Raw genomic sequence first — 24,618 nt, forward strand, 5'->3', positions numbered from 1 at the left:
GCATTTAAACCACTAAAACCTCTGAATCTTAGAGCGTTATTAATCATGATTACATCTATTCTGCTTTGTTTCATACTTAAGTACGAATTCCTTGAACATTGACTTAACCTTAAAATAAATTTGGTCGTATTTTTTCACAAAAATGTATTTTATTATTTGTTCTTTATTTAGCGAATGATGGTCACAAAGGATAAGATAGACGTCGTTCAAACTAGAACCACTGGAAAGATAAAATTTGAAAGTCTTTAACATAATGGCTTTGGTAGGAGTTATTTAATAAAAGCAATGACATTTTTGACGTACATAAAGGTTCCTTTAAATATATTCAATAACTAAGATAGCTAGTAATTTTGTACAGACAAAAGTAATTTCCCTAAATCTTAGTTTTAGTTTCTTTTTGCTAAATTTAAATCAAATTACTAAATAAATTACACTTTATAGGGTAAAGGTGTCTGTTTTATTTAAAAATGTTATTTATAAGCATAGCATATAACTAATCAGTCTCAGAACATTAAATATTTTCAATCATAATATTTTCTTCATGAGACAACTAGTGTATTGAGTATTGTAATATAATATACTTCTAGTGAAATATTTCGATTTCTAACATACAATTATCAGTAGATTTATCATTTAGCAAATATGAATACGTGACACCGTTTCTTCTTATTTACATCTTTTTCGTTAAGGTTTTGTAAAGTTGCTAATCTTTTATCATTGGTTTTCTTTTGTTTCGGTGGACTTTATAAAAACATGTCAATTTAAAACTTTTTTATATATATTTTTACAATCTATAATTTAAGGACCACCAAAAATGCATAATACTTGTATAGAGACTTCAAGATTGGTGGTCTTAAGCGTGATTTTGAGGAAAAATATTATTTACCATGTTTTTAAGAAAATCTATTAATTTGTAATGAGTAAAAATTATTTTCCTACTTTTATAGCTACGAAAAAACCTTCTTTTAAATATTACTGTTTATTATTGAATTTAATACGTATGACATGTTACTAAAATCATGTATTCACATTCGCGTTAGGATAACCAAAATCGTTGAAATCAATGACAAAACTGATTAAGCCCAAATACTGTATAACCACGGTCAAAGTGACACTATTGTTAATAACACCGAAACAATGCAAAGCTGTGTCGGCATTTGCATACAAACAAAGACTTGGCTTGTTTTCTGAGATTACATTGCTGCGTTTGTGTCAAGTAAGACTTGTTGTAACACCGAGTTTAACAAGGATAATTACTTTCACTCTTTCTCGTTATTTACACCTTTTAGTTCCCAAATAAAATACAACATTTAAGAGTAAAAAGTATTCTTTTTTTTTCTTTTAATATAAAAATGTGTAAATATAAATTTTGAGTAGCATAACCATTTTGCCTTGTGTTTAACATGGTTTGAAATTTAGTTTTATGGTTGTATGGTTTGAAAATTTTATGTTTAAAAATTTAATTTTAGGAGGAGATTTTACGTGGAGACGTAGGGTACCAAGTTACAAACCATAACTATTAATTTGTACTGTTTACTTTCATTCTGAGGAGTATTTTAGGTAATTTTTAATTTAACATTGGGTACATACAACGTGTAAAAGGTATAAAAGATCATAGTTTAAAGTTTTTTTACAATCGTCGGTGTTAAACATTTTGAACGATTCTATATAATTATTTCAAATTTAATATAGCGTTATGTATTATAAATAAATATTCAACAAGACCTTAACCATGAAAAGACCCTAACTACAAAAACCTTAAGTATAAAAATGCTTTAATTTACATATTATTGCATTTATATATGATTTCATTTGAGAAAGAAAGCAGACCATACAGAAAGAATATAAGTGATAAGAGTATAATGAAGCAATGTCCTATTTGGAAATCTTCATAGTAATTCTTGTATTTCTTAAAATGAAACAAAATATCATACAATTTCAATGAAACATCTGTAAATTTTTAATTATTTGCACAGCAACGATTCTAAGAATCTTTCTTCCTTGAAAATCGTTTAAATTTGTCAATAATGTTATGTATTTTTTTCTTTTATTTCGACAGGCTGTTTGTACTATACTCAGTTGATAATTTTTCGTCTAAGTTCTACAGTAAACATAGGAATGGATATATTTTTATGGGATTTTATTACAACTTGGTTCACAAGCCCTTCTCTGTTCCCAGAAAGTTCTTATAAGTTATTCTGATTTTGAAATGTTTTGACCTTTTAACTGTTTATTTAAATATATGAATTTATGGATTTTTACTTAAATATTATGATTCAAAGAATTTATAAAAAAATATAGTAAATTTATATTTTTATCGGCATAGACAAAACCCCTTATTACATTTTGGTTACTATTTTCAATATACCCTTAACGTGCTTAGAACTGTTTATTTTCAAAACATGTTTCCTTATACTATGAGCATAATCTGTGTGAGCTAGTTATTAATCTTAAAAACACACACACAGCACTATACACTATTACAAATTGTAATACTTTTCAACAAAAGGAAAAGAAGAGTACAATGTTTTATATTATATCATATTTACTAGGAATTCAAACCGAATACATTTCGTGACACGATGTAAAAAAAATTATCTCAAAATAAAAAGTATTTTTTTTAAGGTTAAACATTGTTGCTTTTTTAGACAAATTTTCCAGTAATGAAGTAAAGTTTTAACATTAGTTTCTTTCACCGTTACTTTACCTTTGAATCCTCAATAAATGTTTAGCTTCTGAACAACTTTAGACGACGTCGGTGAGTTTTGTCTTTAATTAAACTTTTTTGTTTTCAAGCAAGTGACAACTAAACTCCCCGAAATACGTAACTATGGTTTAAAACTTCAATGCACTAGATATAACAAAAAATTAGAAATGTGCTTTTGCCAATTTTATTTAAATTGTAAACTTACTTTGGTTACATCGCAAAACATATGAAATGTTCCTATTATTTCATAACGAATTTCTTTTCTCATATTTTTAAAACATAAATAAATCTCAGCGTATATTAATAGTCAAACCCGGTTTATGACTACTTATATCGTGTTAACTCAGATCAATATTGCCTTATAAAACGTTTAACGTCGGTGTATCCGCGCTGTACATCCGTTACACTTTATTAGGGTCGAAGGGAGCTCCGCAGAGACCGAAATTCGTTTAACAAGGTTACGGTTGAATTCCCATTTTATTTTACCTCTGCGGGGTTTTCCGCAAAGTGGGGTATTTTTATCACCTAAATACATACAAAAATTATATTTTACACTTTTTAGACCCTTTTTAGATATTATTTGCTTGGATAAGCTAAAAAATGATTACAATGATATAGCTTTTACCTGGACCATTACTAAAGATGTAAAAAAAAAACAATTAAAAAGCTTATGGAGTTGTAAATAATCGTATTTTTTGAAAAAATTAACATAGTTGAATAGTCCATTCTACAAATGTAACAGTAATACTACAAGTTTCCTATAGAAGTACCTACTTTAATCTTTAATATTATAAGTTATAGAAGTTTTGATTTTAATGATGTTTGTTCTATTTGAAACCATAACATAAGGGGGGAAATCGGATTTTTACAAAAGTTCTCCTTTTAACTCTAAACAAAATGCGTTAACCTCAATGCTGTAAATTCCAAAATCGATGCAGCTTTTGTGATACCCCTAAAACATTTAGCTACTTCCATCGCTTTACCCTGTATGGCAGTTTTTGACAAGCTAATGGGAAAAGTATGTGTAATACTGCTGACACAGTACATTTTTTTGCGTTCAATTGTTTATAAAAGTTCAAAAGAGACTTTTAGATTATGTACTTAAGTGAAGCATGTACAAGTTTAATTCGAACCAAACAGCCATTCACAATTCCCCCAGGAGCATTGTACTAAAAGATAAATAAAGAAGAAAATAAATTAAATAACTTACCAGAGGAGAAATTGGAAACGTCCTTTAACCATAAAAGACGCAAAAGATTAAGTTTTAAACAGCACTACTTTTTACTTTTACTTTGTTCTTAAAATGTCACGCTGCCTTTCTTTACAACATTTTGATTATTTTACTAAATTTATATTTAACCATTTGACACTTGCATTATTCATTAAAAAGAAACGAAGAATAATTTTAGAACACAAATCCCTTAAGAAATATGTCAGGCGAAATGCGAACCTCTATAGAATTCTCCCCAGAATGTTTTAGTGACTGTAAAGACTTCCGTCAGCTTTGCAGAGTTGGGGCGTCAAATCAATAAAATTGATAAATATGTTAACCTTACAAGCGATTTTGTTGAGTACATTATCAAATAATATAAGATATTGATAAGAGTTTAAATTTTCCCATTGCTTAGAAGAAAAAATACTTTGTTTTAGATAAGGAGTTTTTCTAAACATATAAATAAATCGTAAAAGATCATGGTTTTTATTTAACTGAATGCACTTGTAGAAAAATATACGTACATAGGGCATACAGTACAATAAATTGTCTAAGAATATTACCAATCAGATTATTAACGATAAGCATTAAATTAACTAAATTATATTGATTCCATAGTGTTTTAGGTTGAAGCAGCAATCATTTTACCCAAATAGGATTAACCTTATTGGCCGTCTTAGGTTGTAGTAAATGTTAATAACATGTTAATGCTATAAAAGTAGTAATACATTACTTTGAAATGGTGACCATACGAAGGTAGGTATTTTAAGCCAAGTATGAATGGATATTAGTGTAGGATGAGTGGCGCGATCTTGTAGTCTTGTTAGTGACTAAGGCCGGCATATTCCTTAGACACAGGTGTTAATTAATAGCCCATACAGCCAATGACAACTAAGGGACCTACAGTTTATAGTGGAATCCAAACCAAACTTTGCCTTGTAATTGACGAATTAATCTAATTATCAGGATAGTTCTGCGGATAGTAGTAGTACTCAATAGTACGGACGTTAATCCACACAAGGAGGTATCATATCCACAGTTCATTCCTATAAATATCCACATTTCGTGTGTAATATAAGGTTACTTAATATTATATGAAATAGCCATAGCCATTGTTATCGTATGCGTTTTAATTATTTCAATATACTTTTATCATTATGAATTGTTAAAATTGAATTGTTATGTTGTTGCACAAGGATTAGTTTTATGGGTTTTTAAAAACACCGTAATCTATATGCTTAATACTATCCCTGGACAGTTTGTTCTAAATATGGCTTAAGACTTACAAGCACATATTATGCATTATAACAAGCACCTTGGTTTGGATATTTGCAAACTGGCCTTAGATTATGGACTTATGGCATAAAACTCGAAGCAAATCGAAATAAAAAATTATTACTCGTATGGTTGTGATATTTTACAAATGATTTTTAATATTGGTTTCAGAAATATTATTTTGTTTGAGTTCGGGCATTCTAATACCGTCAATATAATTATATCACCTGTGTCAACAAACTTGTGCAACTCCACATGTGCCATATTATGTAAGGCAACGATATCGTACTGTGTTAGTCAGTTTGATCATTTTAGCTAACGAAGCAACTAACACAGGTAAAGATATTTCTCTAGTTTAAAAATCTATTTCATATAAATTCTCAAAAGCCTTTTAGAAAATTGCTTTAACTGCTAGTCCTTATAGCTGTACGATTGTGTGTTTAAAATTTGGAAATCTATTTCATGTAATTTCTCAAAAACCTTTTAGAAAATGTCTTTAACTGCTAGTCCATGTAGCTGTACGAATGTGTGTTTAAAAGTTGGAAATCTATTTCATATAAATTCTCAAAAACCTTTTAGAAAATTTCTTTGACTGCTGGTAGCTTTACGATTGTGCGTTTAAAAGTTTGTTTATTATTACAGCCAGGAGTTGTAACAATCGAAATCTGTTTGTTCATAACCAATATCATTATAACATATCAAAGCTGATAGTAAGATTTTAACACTTTTTTTCATAAAAAACTATTTTATAGCGCTATATAATAAGAGAGGTGAATGAGAATCCACAAACGATTTAAACATTTGCTAGGGTATAAGCCTACAATTGGAATAAGCAATAGAAAATAAACTGTAGGAATAACATTAAAAATCTCTAAATTATATTTATTTTTTATTTTTTCATGGACATAAAATAACTTTAAATGCCATTGATTATGTTAAAACAAATCTATATTTAAATCTTGTATTAGTTTTAGGTAGTATTTCCGCTTAATTGATTACATTTTGCATAATCCAGCACTGATTTTACAGTATTACGAAAACATTTTATAGAACATTCACTATAAAGTAGAAACTTTGAAGGATAGATGTAATGGATGTTTTAAAGTTCACGATGGATTCATTCAATTATGTGGTGTTTTTAAAACCTTGATTGAATACCATAGATTTCGTGGTGGCTAAACATAGAAGACAATTCACGAATTATTTAATTTAGCTAACAAAAAACATAACTTAACAATAAAGTAAAAAATAATGAGTTTTTAACCATAAGACAACTGATTATTAAATGATAAATTATTAGGTTAGCCAAAAATTAATGAATATCATTATCATAGATAGTAATGTGTGTTTAACAGATGCACCGAGCCACAAAAAGAATGTTGTTACTTGTGTTATTCTTTGCTGGAATCACAGCCGTCTTGGCTGATGATGAAAAAATCATGGATGTAGGAAAATGTAAAGATATTGATGACCAAGAGCTGATGGATATTTATCCTTATGCTGCTGCGGTAAGGTTTCATAATAATTTTACTTACCGTTATTCACACCAAAAGACATTTAACACTTCTTAAAAAATTGTGCAAGAATTATAGCACATTTTCAGTTACTCCTAAACACATTACAAACTAAACACGTAAAAGTCCAGGGTTGTGATTTTAGATAGTTCTATACAAAAATAAATATGCAGTACCTTAAGCATCTGATCAGGTCAGCTCCTGTCGCTTCTTGATGACTTTAAACTAAAAACTGAAATACAATTAATCGAGTAAGCTATAGAATTATTTGGATATTTAAGTATTACTGTTAACAAAAACTAAGAATGTAATGGTTATTTAAAGTATCATAGGATACCTATTAATTACGCTTGATTCGTAATGCTAAACATGGGTTGGTGGCACTTATACGAGTTAATTTATAATCAAAATGAATTATTTATAAATTTTAGTATAATTTGTTGTACATTTTTATTATTAAAGTACCGTAAAATGGGGTGGATAGAAACACTTTTTGACTTTTAAGCTACTGTAAAAACGATATTTTTAATTTTTAAATTTTCAACACTAGCTCATATTTTCGGTCTTGGACTCCTCTACTCAAACCAGTTATCATTTTTTTTCCATTTTTAATCATTAAGCAGAAAAAAAATAAAATATGGCTGTTTCTATTCACCCCGCACTTTGGGGTGAATAGAAACACTGTGTTAAATTGATGATTGTTGCTTTTCCCCACTTACCAGGGGCAATAGAAACATGAAATTTATGCTTGTTAGCTTATGTTGTTGTAAATAAAAATATTTAAAGTTAATTAACACATTTATTTATAAGTACGAAGTATAAAAACATTGTTTTCATAAACCCTTATCCAAACAAATCGGTGAACATAAATGACAATGGGTGAAATCAGAGTTACAAAATCTTACATAGAAACCAACTAACTGAAGAGTAAAATCAGACAAATCTTCCTCAAAATACAACACTCCCTTAAATCTACAAGTTGTGCACGGCTTGGGAGTTGGAAGCCAACGTACTACGTCATCGACTTTGAAGAGGGCCTGTCTCTCAGAACTTGTTGGTTTGCGCAATTTTCTTGATGAATCTTCCTATATATCCTTCCTCGTCAAATTCAATAACTTTTGCAACATATAAACGATAGCAAGTTTTGTTTTTCCCCATTATGTTGACAATTACATGATCATGAAGGGACAACTTTGAAGACTCACTGATGTCTTGAGCTAGGTATGCTGGTACTTCTTTATCAAATTGTTCGTCTTTGTCACTTTCTTCCAGTGAGAAGTGTGACTGATGTGGAATCATCTTCATTTCTGGTAATTTTTTTCTTTTTTGGGGGGTTTTCAGGTCAACCTTTATTTGCACCACTGGTTAAAAAAAGTGTTTCTATTCACCCTGGTTTTGCAAAATCATGACATAACCTAAATTAAAAATAAAGTAAAAAAATATAGTTTATTCTAAGGCTAATCTATTAACACACTTGGTTTTAAGATACCTAAGACAATATAAAAAATGGTTATTAACATAAATACATGTAATAGGTTCATACTTAGAGAGAAAGTTTTGAAAAGAATGTTTTTTGCCAAAATTTTCAAATGATGTTTTGCATCATCCAACATCCGAAGCAGTGATACCAATATGCTGAAATAATTTTTCCCAGGTAGATAGGATATGGTTATAATGGGGGAAAATAATTCCCTTATATAAAGTCAATGTATAACACAGTTACAAAAATGTGAATCATTCATTGAAGTTTTGTTTCTATTCACCCTGTTGTTTCTATTCACCCCATTCTACGGTAGTCATTTAAGAGAACAGTATTGAAATCTTTCCAGCATCTGACGAGATTACTGGCAGTTAAATAACTGATACAATATATAGTTCAGTTAGTTATTGTCCAAAACACTTAAGTCATTGTAGAATCATTTTGAATCACTTTTCATCACTCAGTCTTCAAAAGTAGCCCATTTCCATACAGCTGAGATCTTCGAAAATCTTCAAATTCCATACACCAGAAACCCATAGTGATCAGCTGAATTTTATACAACACATTGTTAATTCATCAGCCAAATTGTTTTTAGATTAGAAAAATGAATAGATAACAAAATATCAAATAGTATTTTTTTTTAGTTTGATTAAGTAATTTTTAGATAAAAAGTATCGTTCAATACTCGTCACTAATCTCGATAGTGTTAATATTAGTAGATAGTCTTCTGCAAACATGGGAAACACTATCGAGCCCTGAAATGGGTCACTTTCGGGACAAGTAGTGAAATATACTATTACCTATGCTCTGAAACTACTCAATAAATTAACTACAATATTTTTTAGTTCCTTTCGAAACCAAGTACGTGGGCAGTCAAGTTTACCACTATCACCAAAGAAAGATCAATGGGTCTCAACTCAATGGTGTTCAAAGTTGAAAGGGAAGATAGGATAAAAACTTACCTAAAATTCGTGTGGCAGTTGTAAGTAATGTTGAATTTACGTATGTAAATCCCTATTTACAGCTGAATTTTATACAAATATTATTTCTTCAGCTATTATGTGTTTAGATAAGACAAATGAGAATATTAGTATAAATTAGGGATATTAGATAACGTAAAAGTTGCATTGCTGAAGAAAACACAAAAAAAACGTATTCGTAAGACGTAATTACAATTTTTTGACAGAACATTTACTAACCTATTTTCAACAACATACAGTGCTTACTTACATTAAGCCTTTAGTTTGGTTATATTAAAAAAAAGACGTACAGAAAAACTTTTTTTGATAAAAAAAAGTCGTAAATAGGAGGATTAGGTCCTTTTTTAACATTGATTCAAATTAAGGTTTTTTAAATAGTCTAAGTAAACATCGTTATTTTAAAGATTAGTCATAGGCAAATTGGTTTCAATTGATAACATTAATAATTTTACTGTTATTATTTTAGATTAGGTGGAAAAGGTGGGCCTGGTCAAAATTCCCAGCAAGAGTTAGAGACAGAACATTATCTACATTATCTTAGGACATCCTTATCTTACGCAGGTAAGCTAAGATTATAAAATAAGAAAGGCTAAACTTGGGTCAACCTATTTCACTTCTATTGTGTTAGAGGATTTTTATTCAAATGGTTCAAATGGTTTTCATATAGTATACCATTGTAACAGTGTACGGTAAGTCGGTGGCTCCGTTGGTAGCGTCACAGACTTCGGGCCCTAGACAGCGATGTCGTGGGTTCGGATCCTAGTCACTGCCGCAAACATGTTATCAGTACAGTTCACCTTTGTTCTGTAGCGTCTCACACCTTGCTTTGCTGGATACGTTCCACGCACAGACGGGCAACTGCAAGCTTAAGAGAGGCCGCCAACCTCTTAAAAATAAAATAAAAAACATACGTGCTTAGTGACTCATTAACAAAATGTGTCTATAATTGTTCAATTATATTCTCAACTTTGAGTTTGAGGTTAGGTAACGAGTATTCAGTTATGACTTTCAAATAACCTTAATCATTTCGTAAACTGTTGAACCCAGTTAATATGAAATGAAGATTTTATTTATTTAATGAGATGGTAAACGGTTAACTAATATAGCCTGGCCCTCAATTGAAAGGTTTATATTATAGTATTTTTTGAACAATAGTATTCACTATTCAATACGCTGAATACTAGCATTACCAGATGTAAATGTAAAATAGTTCTTATGAATTGTATTTTTATTTTTTTTTTCAGGTGAGATTTAAAATAAAAAAAATACTCTTTTTATTGAACAGTAAAGTCGAAATATAGCTTTCAACTCAAAACAGGTTTATGTCTTTTGATACGGAATAGGCTATGTTAAAACTGTATAATGTGCATGGTAATGTTCATGGGATGTATGGTGTTGATGGCAATATGTTGGAATTAAACTAGATACGTTATGTATAAACAATATTACAATGCAACAGGATTGCCATTTATTTACACAAATAAATGGTTATGTACTATGAATCTTGAAATTAGCAACAAGCTGAAAATACTGTAAAAGTTTAAAGTCTTTTTACGAATTCTCGATTTAAATTATTATATCTTACTCGTACATTTTATGTTTAGGTCCAGATGGTCAGGTTGCCACAATCAAAATGAGGTATTATTTCCTGAAAACGAGTACTTTAAATCTCCAGAGACATGGAAAACCAAAGGAATACGAATACGTTTACATCTACAAATGCACCGAAGATGATCGTAAGTCTGTGAACAGATTTTCAAAAGAAGTTGTTTGAATGGTAAATATGTCACTTCCTACTACACATATCAAAGTCAAGTGTTTTATTTCTTAAACAAAATATAATTTAATGCATAATTGAAGTGGCTTGACCCAACTCAAATAGTTATTTGTGTAACTAGTGGGCGAAGTGGCCTTTTACTGTACACGAGAGAAATGTTTACGCACGAACCGTAGGCGAGTGTGGAATGTTTCTCGAGTGCAGCAATGGCAGTTTGCACTCATGTTACACATTATATTATTCCTAAAGATACTATAAATCATATAAATAATTAGTCTTTCAAACACTGTACAACATCTTTTAAGTTAGGTTAAATACACACATTGAACGAGATGGGAAACGCTGCACCAGCTGATCGTAGTCATAATATCTTTAGGTGTTGCCAACTTTTTTTTCAAGCGTACACAGATAACGTGCATTATATTACGCTGTAACGCAGATTACGCTGTTTTGTGTTGTTTGGTTGGAATACTGGTGTGCGACGAAGTAAAAACTGTGTGCCAAAATAAGGCTTTCTGTATTATAATCTGTGCAAGGAGGTCCACTATGTCGGGTGACTGTAGTTCACATATTTTACCCACGTGTCCTATGTATTGTTAAAAGCTGTTTAATTTTAAGGTGCTGCAAAACCTAACATCGACGCTCGATATGTCATCTTTAGCGAAGGCGATGTAAGTACAGAAGAGGTTAAAGACGTGGCCAAGGTGGATGAAGAATTAATGCAAAGATTTGGATTCTCCAAGAAACTGGTGTTTGTAGCATAGGCTTGTACATACCCCAAAGTAAATTACTCATATTTTGTGTAAAAATATGTTTGCAAAATAAATAATTGTAAGAAATATGGTGGTATTTTTTATAGATAATTTTCTTTGTTTTCGTTATCAAATTTCTTCCATTTACGGTATGTTTTTCGAACTAAATCATAAAGCGTTGGTTATTTACACTCAAAGTTATTTAATACACATTCCAAAACACATTCTATTGGAATTCTTATAACGATAGTTTTATCATTGAAAGTTTAGTGAGAATAAATATAAAGGTTTGCGAATCCTAAAACTTTACCGGTTAAGTATTTTTGATGATATTTTTATGGAACATTTATTCAATTTTTCAACGATAGCAATGCGTTTTAGATATATTTGGCATACATTTAGATATTTTCTTGGTTTAAAACACAACCAAACATCATTTTCAACTTGTAAAAGTAGTTTCTGTTATATATTGTTAAAATGTGAACAGTTGTTTTTTTAGTAAATGTACGAAAACATTTGGAAAACACCTCTTATGCCCAATTTCACCAAATCCTGGCTAACGATGGTTTTGTTAATCTTCGGTTAAAAGTAACTGATGATTTAAACCACAGTTAAGGAAATCTGGTTTCACCAACGAAAACGTATCAAAACTAACGCTGGTTTTATAAACGAGAGTTTAGAGTAAAACCCAGGTGGCGGTGGATGTTATCTGTCATAATACCGGGCTGCTATGGGAGCAAGTAAACAGTAAACATAACCTAGAAAATAAATCCGTGTTAATGAGGTAATGAAAACAAAACTGGAGACAACAAGCTTACAGGAATGCAATAGATTCTGTGCAAAAAGGACAAAATAACAAAAGAAAGCAAGAAAAAATAGCAAAATAATTAATATGAGTAAATAAAGGCAAAGCAATGTTGATCAAACATATTCAATTGAGGAACAAATTGATTGAGTTTTGCGGTCGAGTCACGACTCAAAATGTAACTTTTCGTCTGACCGAACGCCAAACAATTGTTTGAACGTTGGGTTAGGGTTAGTCAAAACCTGGAAAAGGAAAAGGGAGTCTATTTTTTAACAATGAAAAAATAAATTTGATAATGTTGGTGGAAAACACTCTTTTCTGCCGAGATAAAAGAGTGGCTCTTTATCGCCAATCAGTCCAACGCGATCGTTGATCACAGAGATGCGCCTTTACTAAAATCCTTGTGGGATAAAACCTAAAGCAATGCACTATGTGGGATAGCCTAAATACAAACCACTAAAGTGATTTGTATTCATTGCCTAAAGAAAAAGGCAAAACGTTTTGATAGTTCATGTCAAATAATAAATCAATTTCGTATTAAAACCATTATCCCTTTCTCTTATCCACCAAGTTCGGAAATCAACATAGGCTACTCTTCATCACTATCACTTTCAAAAGCTAATTCGTATCGTATTCTCTTCTACAATTAATAAACTTTAAACTTAAAGCCAGCTGATATTTACTTAACGAAGGATTAAAGAAGTTAACCGGTCAAAATTGGGCAGTTAATTATCTTACGACGGTTTAGTCTAAACTAGCGCTAACGGCGAGTGGTGAAATCCGGTTAAAATGTCTCGCTGCCTTTCTTTACAACATTTTAATTATTTTACTAAATTTATATAACCATTTGGCACTTGCATTATTCATTAATACCCCCGCCGCAGCAAACCTTCATTCTAAGCGAATTTCCATTTGACTGATTGGATTTACACTAAAATGTCTCCTTAAAAATATCACATTTATTCCCTATTTAAATAGTATTAGTTTAACGATTACTTAGGTTGGCTGCAACAGGGAGGGTAAAAAGTTTTTTTTGTAAAATGGTAATAGTTTAGTATGAAATGAATGCATTTTCCAAATTTGATCAAAATATATTCATAAACAAGCAAACGACAACAGTTTATTTATACTTCATAAGAATAACATGGGAAATTCAAATTTACAGTTTTTGGAATTTTCTCCGTAACCATTAGGCGCATAATAAAGGTTGAATATACTAAATTATTTTTTTTAAGCTCTACAAAATGGTTTCAAAAGAAATTGTGAAAATTTGTGTTATTAGGGTCAAAAAGGGAAAACCTATTTTTACCCCATAAAACCCCCCATAAACCCCCGTTCCTATCGTCCGATCATGCTGGTTCGCGAACTCGTTCGAATAAACGTAGGTATACACGTTTGTATCAAATTTCATCAAAAACAGACGACTTTTGCTCTAGTTATCGCGCTAACGGATACATATATATGAATTTTTGTTTTTGGTCTCTAGGGACCTCAAAATGAAAAAGTAAATCGGTCCCGGGTCCAGGTCTTACCATGAGTACTACGGTAATAGCTTATTCCCTAAATGGAAAATTCGCTAAAAAGAAACGAAGAATAATTTTAAAACACAAATCCCTTAAGAAATATGTCAGGCGCAATGCGAACCTCTATAGAATTCTCCCCTGAATGTTTTAGTGACTGTAAAGACTTCCGTGAGCTTTGCAGAGCTGGTGTGTCAAATCAATAAAATTTTGTTGAGTACATTATCAAATAATTATAAGATATTGATAAGAGTTTAAATTTGCTTATTACTTAGAAGAAAAAAAATCTTTTTTTGTAGCTAAGGAGTATTTCTAAACATATAAATCATAAAATATCATGGTTTTTATATAATTGCATGCACTTGTAGAAAAATATACGTACATACAGTACAATAAATTGTCTGAGAATATTACCAATCAGATTGAATGAATGAATGAATGAATTATATGAATGAATGAATTATATCTTTATTCCAACAAATTATTTACAGAAATTTGTACACAACTCCTATATAAAGGAGAAAAACATATATACTGAAGTGAATTAAAAAAAATAACATAAAATTAACCTTTGCATTACATCTATGTTTACAAAGCGTACATGTTTATAAAGAATAATCCAAATGGACAGCGAGCCTGTGAGTCAACTGTAGTTGCATCCAAACATAACATTATTTATCAAAAACAAAATCTAAATAAATAAATAACAGAAGATATGATGAGGTGAAGATATGGTCTAAATGGAGTTTCAAGAGCAAACCATGTGAAAAAATGCTAGTAGCATAATTAAGTTTAAATAAAAAATAATATAACTGTAATAGTGACAGAGGTACTACGGTTTTCAAAGTGTGTCTAGAGGGTGGTGGGGCGGGCGGTGGAGAACGAGTCGTCAGGGTACAATGGTCAGGTCGCATGTCGTGTCAGGAGCGTCTGTGTCTGTAATCAGCTGTGATGATAAGCTCAGCCTCGTCCATGCCTAGACCAAGTAACCACTCATTGACACGGCGTTTGAATATGTTTAAAGTGGGGGAGTCAAAGAGATTAATGCTTTGAAAATTGTTTTGCAAGTTACGAAATAGAACGTGTGCAATATAAAATGAGTTGGTCGATGAAAATGATTTCTATAGTTGTAGTGATGAAATTCCAATTCGGGTAGAATATCTAGTATTATGTGTATGGGAAATTATGGAGAAAATGTTGTTATAATTTTTAAAAATATGACTTAGAACATTTTTTATGAAAAGTTAACACAGTGATTATTACCGATAAGCATTAAATTAACTATATAATACTGTATATTGATTTCATAGTGTTTTAGGTTGAAGCAGCAACCCTTTTACCCAAATAGGATTAACCTTATTGGCCGTCTTAGGTTGTAGTAAATGTTAATAACATGTTAATGCTATAAAAGTAGTAATACTTTACTTTGAAATGGCGACCAAACGAAGGTAGGTATTTTAACCAAGTCTGAATGGGGATTAGTGTAGGATGAGTGGCGTGATCTTGTAGTCTTGTTACTGACTATGGCCGACATGTTCCTTAGACACAACTGTTAATTAATAGCCCATACAGCTAATGACAACTAAGGAACCTACAGTTTATTGTGGAACCCGAACCACACTTTGCCTTGTAATTAACGAATTAGTCTAATTATCAGGACAGTTCTGCGGATTGTAGTAGTACTCAATAGTGTGGACGTTAATCCACACCAGGAAGTATCATATCCAGAGTTCATTCCTATAAATATCCACATTTCGTGTGTAATATAGGGTTACTTAATATAATATGAAATAGCCATAACCATAGACTAAGAGCATGTTTTATCTATGCCATAACCGTTGTTATTCTTTGAGTTTTAATTATTTCAATCTACTATAATCATTATGAATTGTGGTTCACAAGGATTAGTTTCATGGGTTTTTTAAAACACCGTAATCTATATGCTTTATACGATCAGGACAGTTTGTTCTAAATATGGCTTAAGAGTTACAAGCAAATATTATGCATTAAAACAAGCACCTTGGTTTGGATATTTGCAAACTGACCTTAGATTATGGACTTATGTTATAAAACTCGAAGCAATGCTATTTCATTTTGTTATTTTACTAAAACAAAATCTAGCTGATAATTTCTTAATATAAATTCCATCTTGGCTCATCATTTTACTCAATTATGACTGAAGAGTTTAAAGGAAAAGTAGATTTTTTTATTTCAATTATTTATTTTAGGCTATTGATATATTTGAGTTATAGTCCAAACAGAGTAATTAAAAATCAATTATTCTGCAGATTTTTACTTACATGCTAAGATTTCAAACTGATTATGTTTTTGGCCTCTTTGGACAACAGAACGAAAAAGTATATCAATCCTGGGTCTAGATACCACATGAGATCTATTGTAATAGCACATTCCCTTGATGTGAAGTTTGTTAATATCAAGTTATATTTATGAGATTAAATTGTAAAAATTACTTAAGTGAAATTTGTATATTATTAGATCTTATTATTTATTCGTGTTCTTATAATAATTAGGACCATTTCTTGTATAGTTGGGATATTTTAAAATTATACGTGATGTTGGTTTCAAAAATATTATTTTGTTGGAGTTCGAGCATTTTAATACCGTCGATATAACCATAATTATATCACCTGTGTCAACAGACTTGTGCAACTCCACATGTGCCATATTATCTATGGTAACGATATCGTACTGTGGTTGTGAGTTTGATCATTAACTAACGCAGGTAAAGATATGTCTCTAGTTTTGAAATATATTTCATATAAATTCTCAAAAACCTTTCATAAAATGTATTTAACTGCTAGTCCTTGTAGCTGTACGATTGTGTGTTTAAAAGTTGTAAATCTATTTCATATAAATTTTTAAAAACCTTTTAGAAAATGTCTTTAACTGCTAGTCCTTGTAGCTTTACGATTGTGTGTTTAAAAGTTTGTTTATTAATACAGCCAGGAGTTGTAACATTTGAAATCTGTTTGTTCATAACCATTATCATTATAACATATTAAAGCTGATAATAAGATTTTAACACTTTTTTCATAAAAACAATTTTATAGCGCTCTTTAATAAGAGAGGTGAATCCGCAGCCAATTTAAACATTTGCCAGGATATAAGCCTACAATTGGAATAAGCAATAGAAAATAAAGTGTAGGAATACTATCAAAGATCTCTGTATTATATACATTTTTTTTCATGGAGTTAAAATAATTTTAAATGCCATTGATGATGTTAAAACAAATCTATATTTAAATCTTGTATTAGTTTTATGTAGTATTTCCGATTAACTGCTTATATTTTGCATAATCCAGCACTGATTCTACAGTATTATGAAAATATTTTAAAGAACATTTAAGTAGAAAACTTGAAGGAATGATGCAATGGATGTTTTAAAGTTCACGATGGATTCATTCAATTATGTAGTGTTTTTAAAACCTTGATCGGGTGGCTAAACATAGAACACAATTCACGAATCATTGAATTTAGCTAACAAAAACCTTCAACTTAACAATAAAGTAAAAAATAATGAGTTTTTAACCATAAGAGAACTGATTATTAAATCATAAATTATTATGCTAGCCAAAAATTAATTAATATCATTATCATAGATAGTAATGTGTGTTTAACAGATAAACCGATCTACAAAAAGAATGTTATTACTTGCGTTATTCTTTGCTGGAATCACAGCAGTCTTGGCTGATGATGAAAAAATCATGGATGTAGGAAAATGTAAAGATATTGATGACCAAGAGCTGATGGATATTGATCCTTATGCTGCTACGGTAAGGTTTTATAATGATTTTACTTAAGGTTATCCACACCAAAATACATTTTTTCTTTGACTGCTGGTAGCTTTACGATTGTGCGTTTAAAAGTTTGTTTATTATTACAGCCAGGAGTTGTAACAATCGAAATCTGTTTGTTCATAACCATTATCATTATAACATATCAAAGCTGATAGTAAGATTTTAACACTTTTTTTCATAACAAACTATTTTATAGCGCTATATAATAAGAGAGGTGAATGAGAATCCGCAGCCGATTTAAACATTTGCTAGGATATAAGCCTACAATTGGAATAAGCAATAGAAAATAAACTGTAGGAATAACATTAAAAATCTCTAAATTATATTTTATTTTTATTTTTTCATGGACATAAAATAATTTTAAATGCCATTGATGATGTTAAAACAAATCTATATTTAAATCTTGTATTAGTTTTAGGTAGTATTTCCGCTTAATTGATTACATTTTGCATAATCCAGCACTGATTTTACAGTATTACGAAAACTTGTTAAAGAACATACACTATAAAGTAGAAAACTTGAAGGATATTTGTAATGGATGTTTTAAAGTTCACGATGGATTCATTCAAATATGTAGTGTTTTTAAAACCTTAATCGAATACCATAGATTTCGTGGTGGCTAAACATAGAACGCAATTCACGAATTATAGAATTTAGCTAACAAAAAACTTCAACTTATTAATAAAGTAAAAAATAATGAGTATTTAACCATATGACAACTGATTATTAAATCATAAATTATTAGGTTAGCCAAAAATTGATGAATATAATTATCATAGATAGTAATGTGTGTTTAACAGATACACCGAGCCACAAAAAGAATGTTATTACTTGTGTTATTCTTTGCTGGAATCACAGCAGTCTTGGCTGATGATGAAAAACTCATGGATGTAGGAAAGTGTAAAGATATCGATGACCAAGAGCTGATGGATATTGATCCTTATGCTGCTGCGGTAAGGTTTCATAATAATTTTACTTACCGTTATTCACACCAAAATACATTTATCACTTCTTAAAAAGTTGTGCATGAATTATAGCACATTTTCAGTTATTACAAACTAAACACGTAAAAGTCCAGGGTTGTGATTTCAGATAGTTCTATACAAAAATAAATATGCAGTACCTTAAGCATCTGATCAGGTCAGCTCCTGTCGCTTCTTGATGACTTTAAACTAAAAACTGAAATACAATTCATTGAGTATGCTATACAATTATTTGGATATTTAAGTATTACTGTTAACAAAAACTAAGAATGTAAATGAATTTAATTAGTAGTCTCTTTAGAACCTGTGAGATGGTTATTTAAAGTATCATAGGATACCTATTAATTACGCTTGATTCGTAATGCTAAACATGAAAGGGTTGGTGGCACTTATACGAGTTAATTTATATTCAAAAAGAATTATTTATAAATCTTTGTATTTTCGAATTTGTTGTATATTTTTTTATTATTAAAGTAGTCATTTACGAGAACTATATTGAAATCTTTCCAGCATCTGACGAGATAACTGGCAGTTAAATAACTAATACAATATATCGTTCAATTAGTTATTGTCCAAAACACTTAAGTCATTGTAGAATCATGTTAAATCACTTTTCATCACTCTGTATTCAAAAATAGCCCATTTCCATACAACTGAGATCTTCGAAAATCTTCAATTTCCATACACCAGAAACCCATAGTGATCAGCTGAATTTTATACAACATATTGTTAATTCTTCAGCCAAATTGTTTTTAGATTAGAAAAATGAATAGATAACAAAATATCAAATAGTTTTTTTAAGTTTGATGTAGTAGTTTTTAGATAAAAAGTATCGTTCAATACTCGTCACTAATCTCGATAGTTTTAATATTAGTAGATAGATTTCGACTCGCATGGGAAACACTATGGAGCCCCAAAATGGGTCACTTTCGGGACTAGTAGTGAAATATACTATTACCTATGCTCTGAAACTACTCAATAAATTAACTACAATATTTTTTAGTTCCTTTCGAAACCAAGTACGTGGGCAGTCAAGTTTACCACTATCACCAAAGAAAGATCAATGGGTCTCAATTCAATGGTGTTCAAAGTTGAAAGGAAAAATGAGATAAAAACTTACCTAAAATTCGAATGGCAGTTGTAAGTAATGTTGAATTTAAGTAAGGAAAATATAACTGACTATCTTAATCCCCATTTACAGCTGAATTTTATACTAATATTAATTCTACAGCCATAATGTGTTTAGATAAGAAAAATTAAAATATTAGAATAAATTCGGGATATTAGATAACGTAAAAGTTGCATTGATGAAGAAAACACAAAACAAAACGTATTCGTAAGACGTAATTACAATTTTTTGACAGAACATTTACTAACCTATTTTCAACAACATACAGTGCTTACCTACATTACAGCCTTTAGTTTGGTTATATTTATAAAAAGACGTACAGAAATACTTTTTTTAATCAAAATGTCGTAAATAGGAGGATTAGGTCCTTTTTTAACACTGATTCAAATTAAGGTTTTTTAAATTGTCTAGGTAAACATCGTTATTTTAAAGATTAGTCATAGGCAAATTGATTTTAATTGATAACATTAATAATTTTACTGTTATTATTTTAGATTAGGTGGGAAAGGTGGACCTGGTCAAAATTCCCAGCAAGAGTTACAGACAGAATTTTTTCTACATTATCTTAGAACAGCCTTATCTTACGCAGGTAAAGTACTAAGATTATAAAATAAGAAAGGCTAAACTTGGGTCAACCTATTTCACTTCTATTGTGTTAGAGGATTTTTATCCAAATGTTCAAATGGTTATTATATCGTATACCATTGTAACAGTGTACGGTGAGTCGGTGGCTCCGTTGGTAGCGTCGCGGACTTCGGGCCCTAGACAGCGATGTCGTGGGTTCGGATCCTGGTCACTGCCGCAAACATGTATCAGCACTGTTCACCTTCGTACTGTACCGGCTCACCCCTTGCTTTGCTGGATACGTTCCACGCACAGATCTGTAGTCTATGTAGTCCATCTATAGGGGGTTGAGTATGCACTGAAAGTGTAACTCTTTTTGACTTTTGATTGTTGTTGGGGGCATCTTGGAGATGACAAAAACCGATGTTGTAGCCCTCCCAACAGGTGCACAACTTAGAAGGGAGGGGGGGAAGGTGCTCTGAGACGCGTTCTAGAAAATCGCTCATATCTCGTGAACTAGACACGATAGAAACAAGCTCTAAACGGCATTGTATTACCAACTTCGTGGTTTAATCAATATATTGGAATTATACCAGATACGTTATGTATAAACAGTATTACAATGCAACAAGATTGGAATTTATTTACACAAATAAATGGTTATGTACTATGAAACTTGAAATTAGCAAAAAGCTGAAAATACTGTAAAAGTTTAAGGTCTTTTTTACGAATTCTCAATTTGAATTATTATATCTTACTCGTACATTTTATGTTTAGGTCCAGATGGTCAGAGTGCCACAATCAACATGAGGTATTATTTCCTGAAAACGGGTATCTTAAATAATCTTCAGAACGAATATGTTTACATCTACAAATGCACCGAAGATGATCGTAAGTCTATGAACAGATTTTCAAAAAGAGTTGTTTGAATGGTAAACATGTCACTTTCTACTACACATATCAAAGTCATGTGTTTTATTTCTCACACAAAATATAATTTAATGCATAATTGAACTGTCTTCACCAATCTCAAATAGTTATTTGTGTAACTATGTCTGATTTTTACCGGAGTGCGGCTGGAGCTCAGCCACACCTGCGAGGGACCCGACTCACGCACGCACACTCACCACCGTCCTAATTGCCTAAAAGCCCCGATCCCCTATTCACTAAGTAGAAACATAACATCTGTTAATGATACCTCAAAATTGCAATTCATTTGATGTTAGATATACAGTAAAATGGTTAGTGTTAATAAATTTGTTGTTTAATTCGATGAAAAATGAGTCCAAACACGAAATAATTATGACAAGTAGCTAGCTAATAAAAACGTGTTAAAATATTCGTAGCTTTTACATTTTGTAAGCAAAATATATATTGTTTGGTATCATTTTACTAAGCATTTTGAGCTGAAGTCAAAAGCATTACCAGATTTTATAACAAACGTAAAATTAAAAAAAATTGATAGTTTAATTTCCGTGAGCCACCGATGACTCAAGTGGCAGGACAATGGTCCGTCCCACCACAGAAAACATGTTTTCTGTGGTACCACGTCCGTCCTAATCCCTTGCGTCTGTGTGTGTGAGGCCTGCGTGTGTGTGAGTACGGTCGACCCTTCAGCCAGCCGCTTTCCGTCAACAATCACACTATAGTATGCGAAGTGGCACTTTGCTGTACACGAGAGAAATGTCTACGCACGAACCGTAGACGAGTGTGGAATGTTTCTCGAGTGCAACAATGGCAGTTTGCACTCGTGTTACACGTTATATTTTTCCTACAGATACTATAAATCATATAAATAATTAATCTTTTACACACTGTACAACACTTTTTAAGGTTAGGATAAATATTTTACCCACGTGTCTGATGTATTGCTAAAAGCTGTTTAATTTTAAGGTGTTGCAAAACCTAACATCGACGCTCGATATGTCATCTTTAGCGAAGGCGATGTAAGTACAGAAGAGGTTAAAGACGTGGCCAAGGTGGATGAAGATTTAATGCAAAGATTTGGATTCTCCAAGAAACTGGTGTTTGTAACATAGGCTCGTACATATCCCAACGTAAATTACTCATACTTTGTGTAAAAATATGGTTGCAAAATAAATAATTGTATGAAATATGGTGTTATTTTTTTATAGATAATTTTCTTTGTTTTCGTTATCAAATTTCTTCCATTTACGGTATGTTTTTCGAACTAAATCATAAAGCGTTGGTTATTTACACTCAAAATTATTTAGTACACATTCCAAAACATAATTTATTGGAATTCTTATAACGATAGTTTTATCATTGAATGTTTAGTGAGAATAAATAATATAAGGGTTTGCGAATCCTAAGACTTTACCGGTTAAGTATTTTTGATAATATTTTTATGGAACATTTATTCAATTTTTCAACTATAGCAATGCGTTTTAGAAATATTTCGAATACATTTAGATATTTTCTTGGTTTAAAACACAACCAAACATCATTTTCAACTTGTAAAAGTAGTTTCTGTTTTATATAGTTCACATATGAACAGTTGTTTTTTAGTAAATGTACGAAAACATTTGGAAAACACCTCTTAGGCCCGATTTCACAAAATCCTGGCTAATGATGGTTTTGTTAATCATCGGTTAAAACTAACCGTTTAAACCACAGTTAAGGAAATCTGGTTTCACCAACGAAAACGTATCAAAACTAACGCTGGTTTTATAAACGAGAGTTTAGAGTAAAATCCAGGTGGCGGTGGAAGTGATCTGTCATAATACCGGGCTGCTGTGGGAGCAAATAAACAGTAAACATAACCTAGAAAATAAATCCGTGTTAATGAGGTAGTGAAAACAAAACTGGAGACAACAAGGTTACAGGAATACAATAGATTCTGAGCAAAAAGTACACAATAACAACAGAAAGCAAGAACAAATTGCAAAATAATTAATATGAGTAAATAAAGGCAAAGCAATGTTGATCAAACATATTCAATTGAGAAACAAATTGATTGAGTTTTGCGATCGAGTCACGACTCAAAATGTAACTTTTACGTCTGACCGAACGCCAAACAATTGTTTGAACGTTGGGTTAGGGTTAGTCAAAACCGGGAAAAGGAAAATGGAGTCTATTTTTTAACAATAAAAAAAAATTGTGGCTTTTTATCGCCAATCGGTCCAACGCGATCGTTGATCACAGAGACTAAATTTATATAACCATTTGACACTTGCATCATTCATTAAAAAGAAACGAAGAATAATTTTAAAACACAAATACCTTAAGAAAAATGTCACACTGTCAGGGGAAATGCGAACCTCTATAGAATTCTTCCCTGAATGTTTTAGTGACTGTAAAGACTTCTGTGAGCTTTGCAGAGCTGGGGTGTCAAATCAATGAAATTGATAAATACTTTATACACCACCAACAGGAAAAAAAACAACAGCCACTACTACTACACAGTTACTATTGTATGTAAGGTGTTGTTTTACCTTACAAACATAGAGTACATTATCATTAGAGTGTTGAGTACATTATCAAATAGCTATAAGATATTGATAAGAGTTTAAATTTGCCCATTACTCAGAAGAAAATACTTTATTTGTAGGTAAGGAGTTTCTAAACACATAAACAAATCGTAAAAGATCATGGTTTTTATTTAACTGAATGCACTTGTAGAAAAATATACATACATAGGGCATGCAGTACAATAAATCGTCTAAGAATATTACCAATCAGATTATTAACGATAAGCATTAAATTAACTATATTATATTGATTTCATAGTGTTTTAGATAGAAGCAGCGATCCATTTGACCCAAATAGGATTAACCTTATTGGTCGTCTTAGGTTGTAGTAAATGTTAATAACATGTTAATGCTATAAAAGTAGTAATACTTTACTTTGAAATGGCGACCATACGAACGTAGGTATTTTAAACCAAGTATGAATGGGGATTAGTGTAGGATGAGTGGCGCGATCCTGTAGTCTTGTTAGTGACTAAGGCTGACACGTTCCTTAGACACAAGTGTTAATTAATAGCTCATGCAGCTAATGACAACTAAGGGACCTACAGTTTATTGTGGAACCCGAACCACACTTTGCCTTGTAATTAATGCATTAGTCTAATTATCAGGA

General features: G+C 31.0%; 1 protein-coding gene across 5 annotated transcripts; it reads left to right on the forward strand.

Annotated features, from left to right (window-relative positions):
• Positions 1-5,454: 5,454 nt before the first annotated feature.
• On the forward strand, positions 5,455-22,631 carry LOC128996867 (uncharacterized). 5 transcript variants are annotated; one of them, XM_054422380.1, is made up of 7 exons: positions 16,688-16,766; positions 17,665-17,817; positions 18,642-18,794; positions 19,828-19,964; positions 20,448-20,542; positions 21,295-21,408; positions 22,411-22,631. In XM_054422380.1, exons 2-7 carry the CDS (start codon positions 17,686-17,688, stop codon positions 22,554-22,556), a joined length of 777 nt encoding a protein of 258 aa, XP_054278355.1. In that variant the 5' UTR covers positions 16,688-16,766; positions 17,665-17,685; the 3' UTR covers positions 22,557-22,631. The 5 variants fall into 5 exon arrangements, with proteins under 5 accessions (XP_054278359.1, XP_054278358.1, XP_054278355.1 ...); XM_054422384.1 differs by lacking the exons at positions 16,688-16,766; positions 17,665-17,817 and adding an exon at positions 5,455-5,531; XM_054422383.1 differs by lacking the exons at positions 16,688-16,766; positions 17,665-17,817; positions 18,642-18,794; ... (2 more) ...; positions 21,295-21,408; positions 22,411-22,631 and adding exons at positions 5,464-5,531; positions 6,551-6,703; positions 9,035-9,171; ... (1 more) ...; positions 10,774-10,905; positions 11,565-11,779.
• The last annotated feature ends 1,987 nt before the right edge of the window (positions 22,632-24,618 follow it).

The sequence above is a fragment of the Macrosteles quadrilineatus genome, unplaced genomic scaffold, assembly GCF_028750875.1.
Source record: "Macrosteles quadrilineatus isolate MER2022 unplaced genomic scaffold, UCM_ALF_1.0 Scaffold_6__1_contigs__length_79288215, whole genome shotgun sequence".
Classification (NCBI taxonomy): domain Eukaryota; kingdom Metazoa; phylum Arthropoda; class Insecta; order Hemiptera; family Cicadellidae; genus Macrosteles; species Macrosteles quadrilineatus.

What these genes read in the sequence shown, in the direction of transcription:
- LOC128996867 (XM_054422380.1), top strand. Translation starts at nt 17,686, where the DNA reads ATGTTATTACTTGCGTTATTCTTTGCTGGAATCACAGCAGTCTTGGCT. An exon ending in TTGATCCTTATGCTGCTACG is followed by an intron (nt 17,818 to 18,641) that starts GTAAGGTTTTAT and finishes TGTGTTTAACAG; the next exon opens with ATACACCGAGCCACAAAAAG. An exon ending in TTGATCCTTATGCTGCTGCG is followed by an intron (nt 18,795 to 19,827) that starts GTAAGGTTTCAT and finishes AATATTTTTTAG; the next exon opens with TTCCTTTCGAAACCAAGTAC.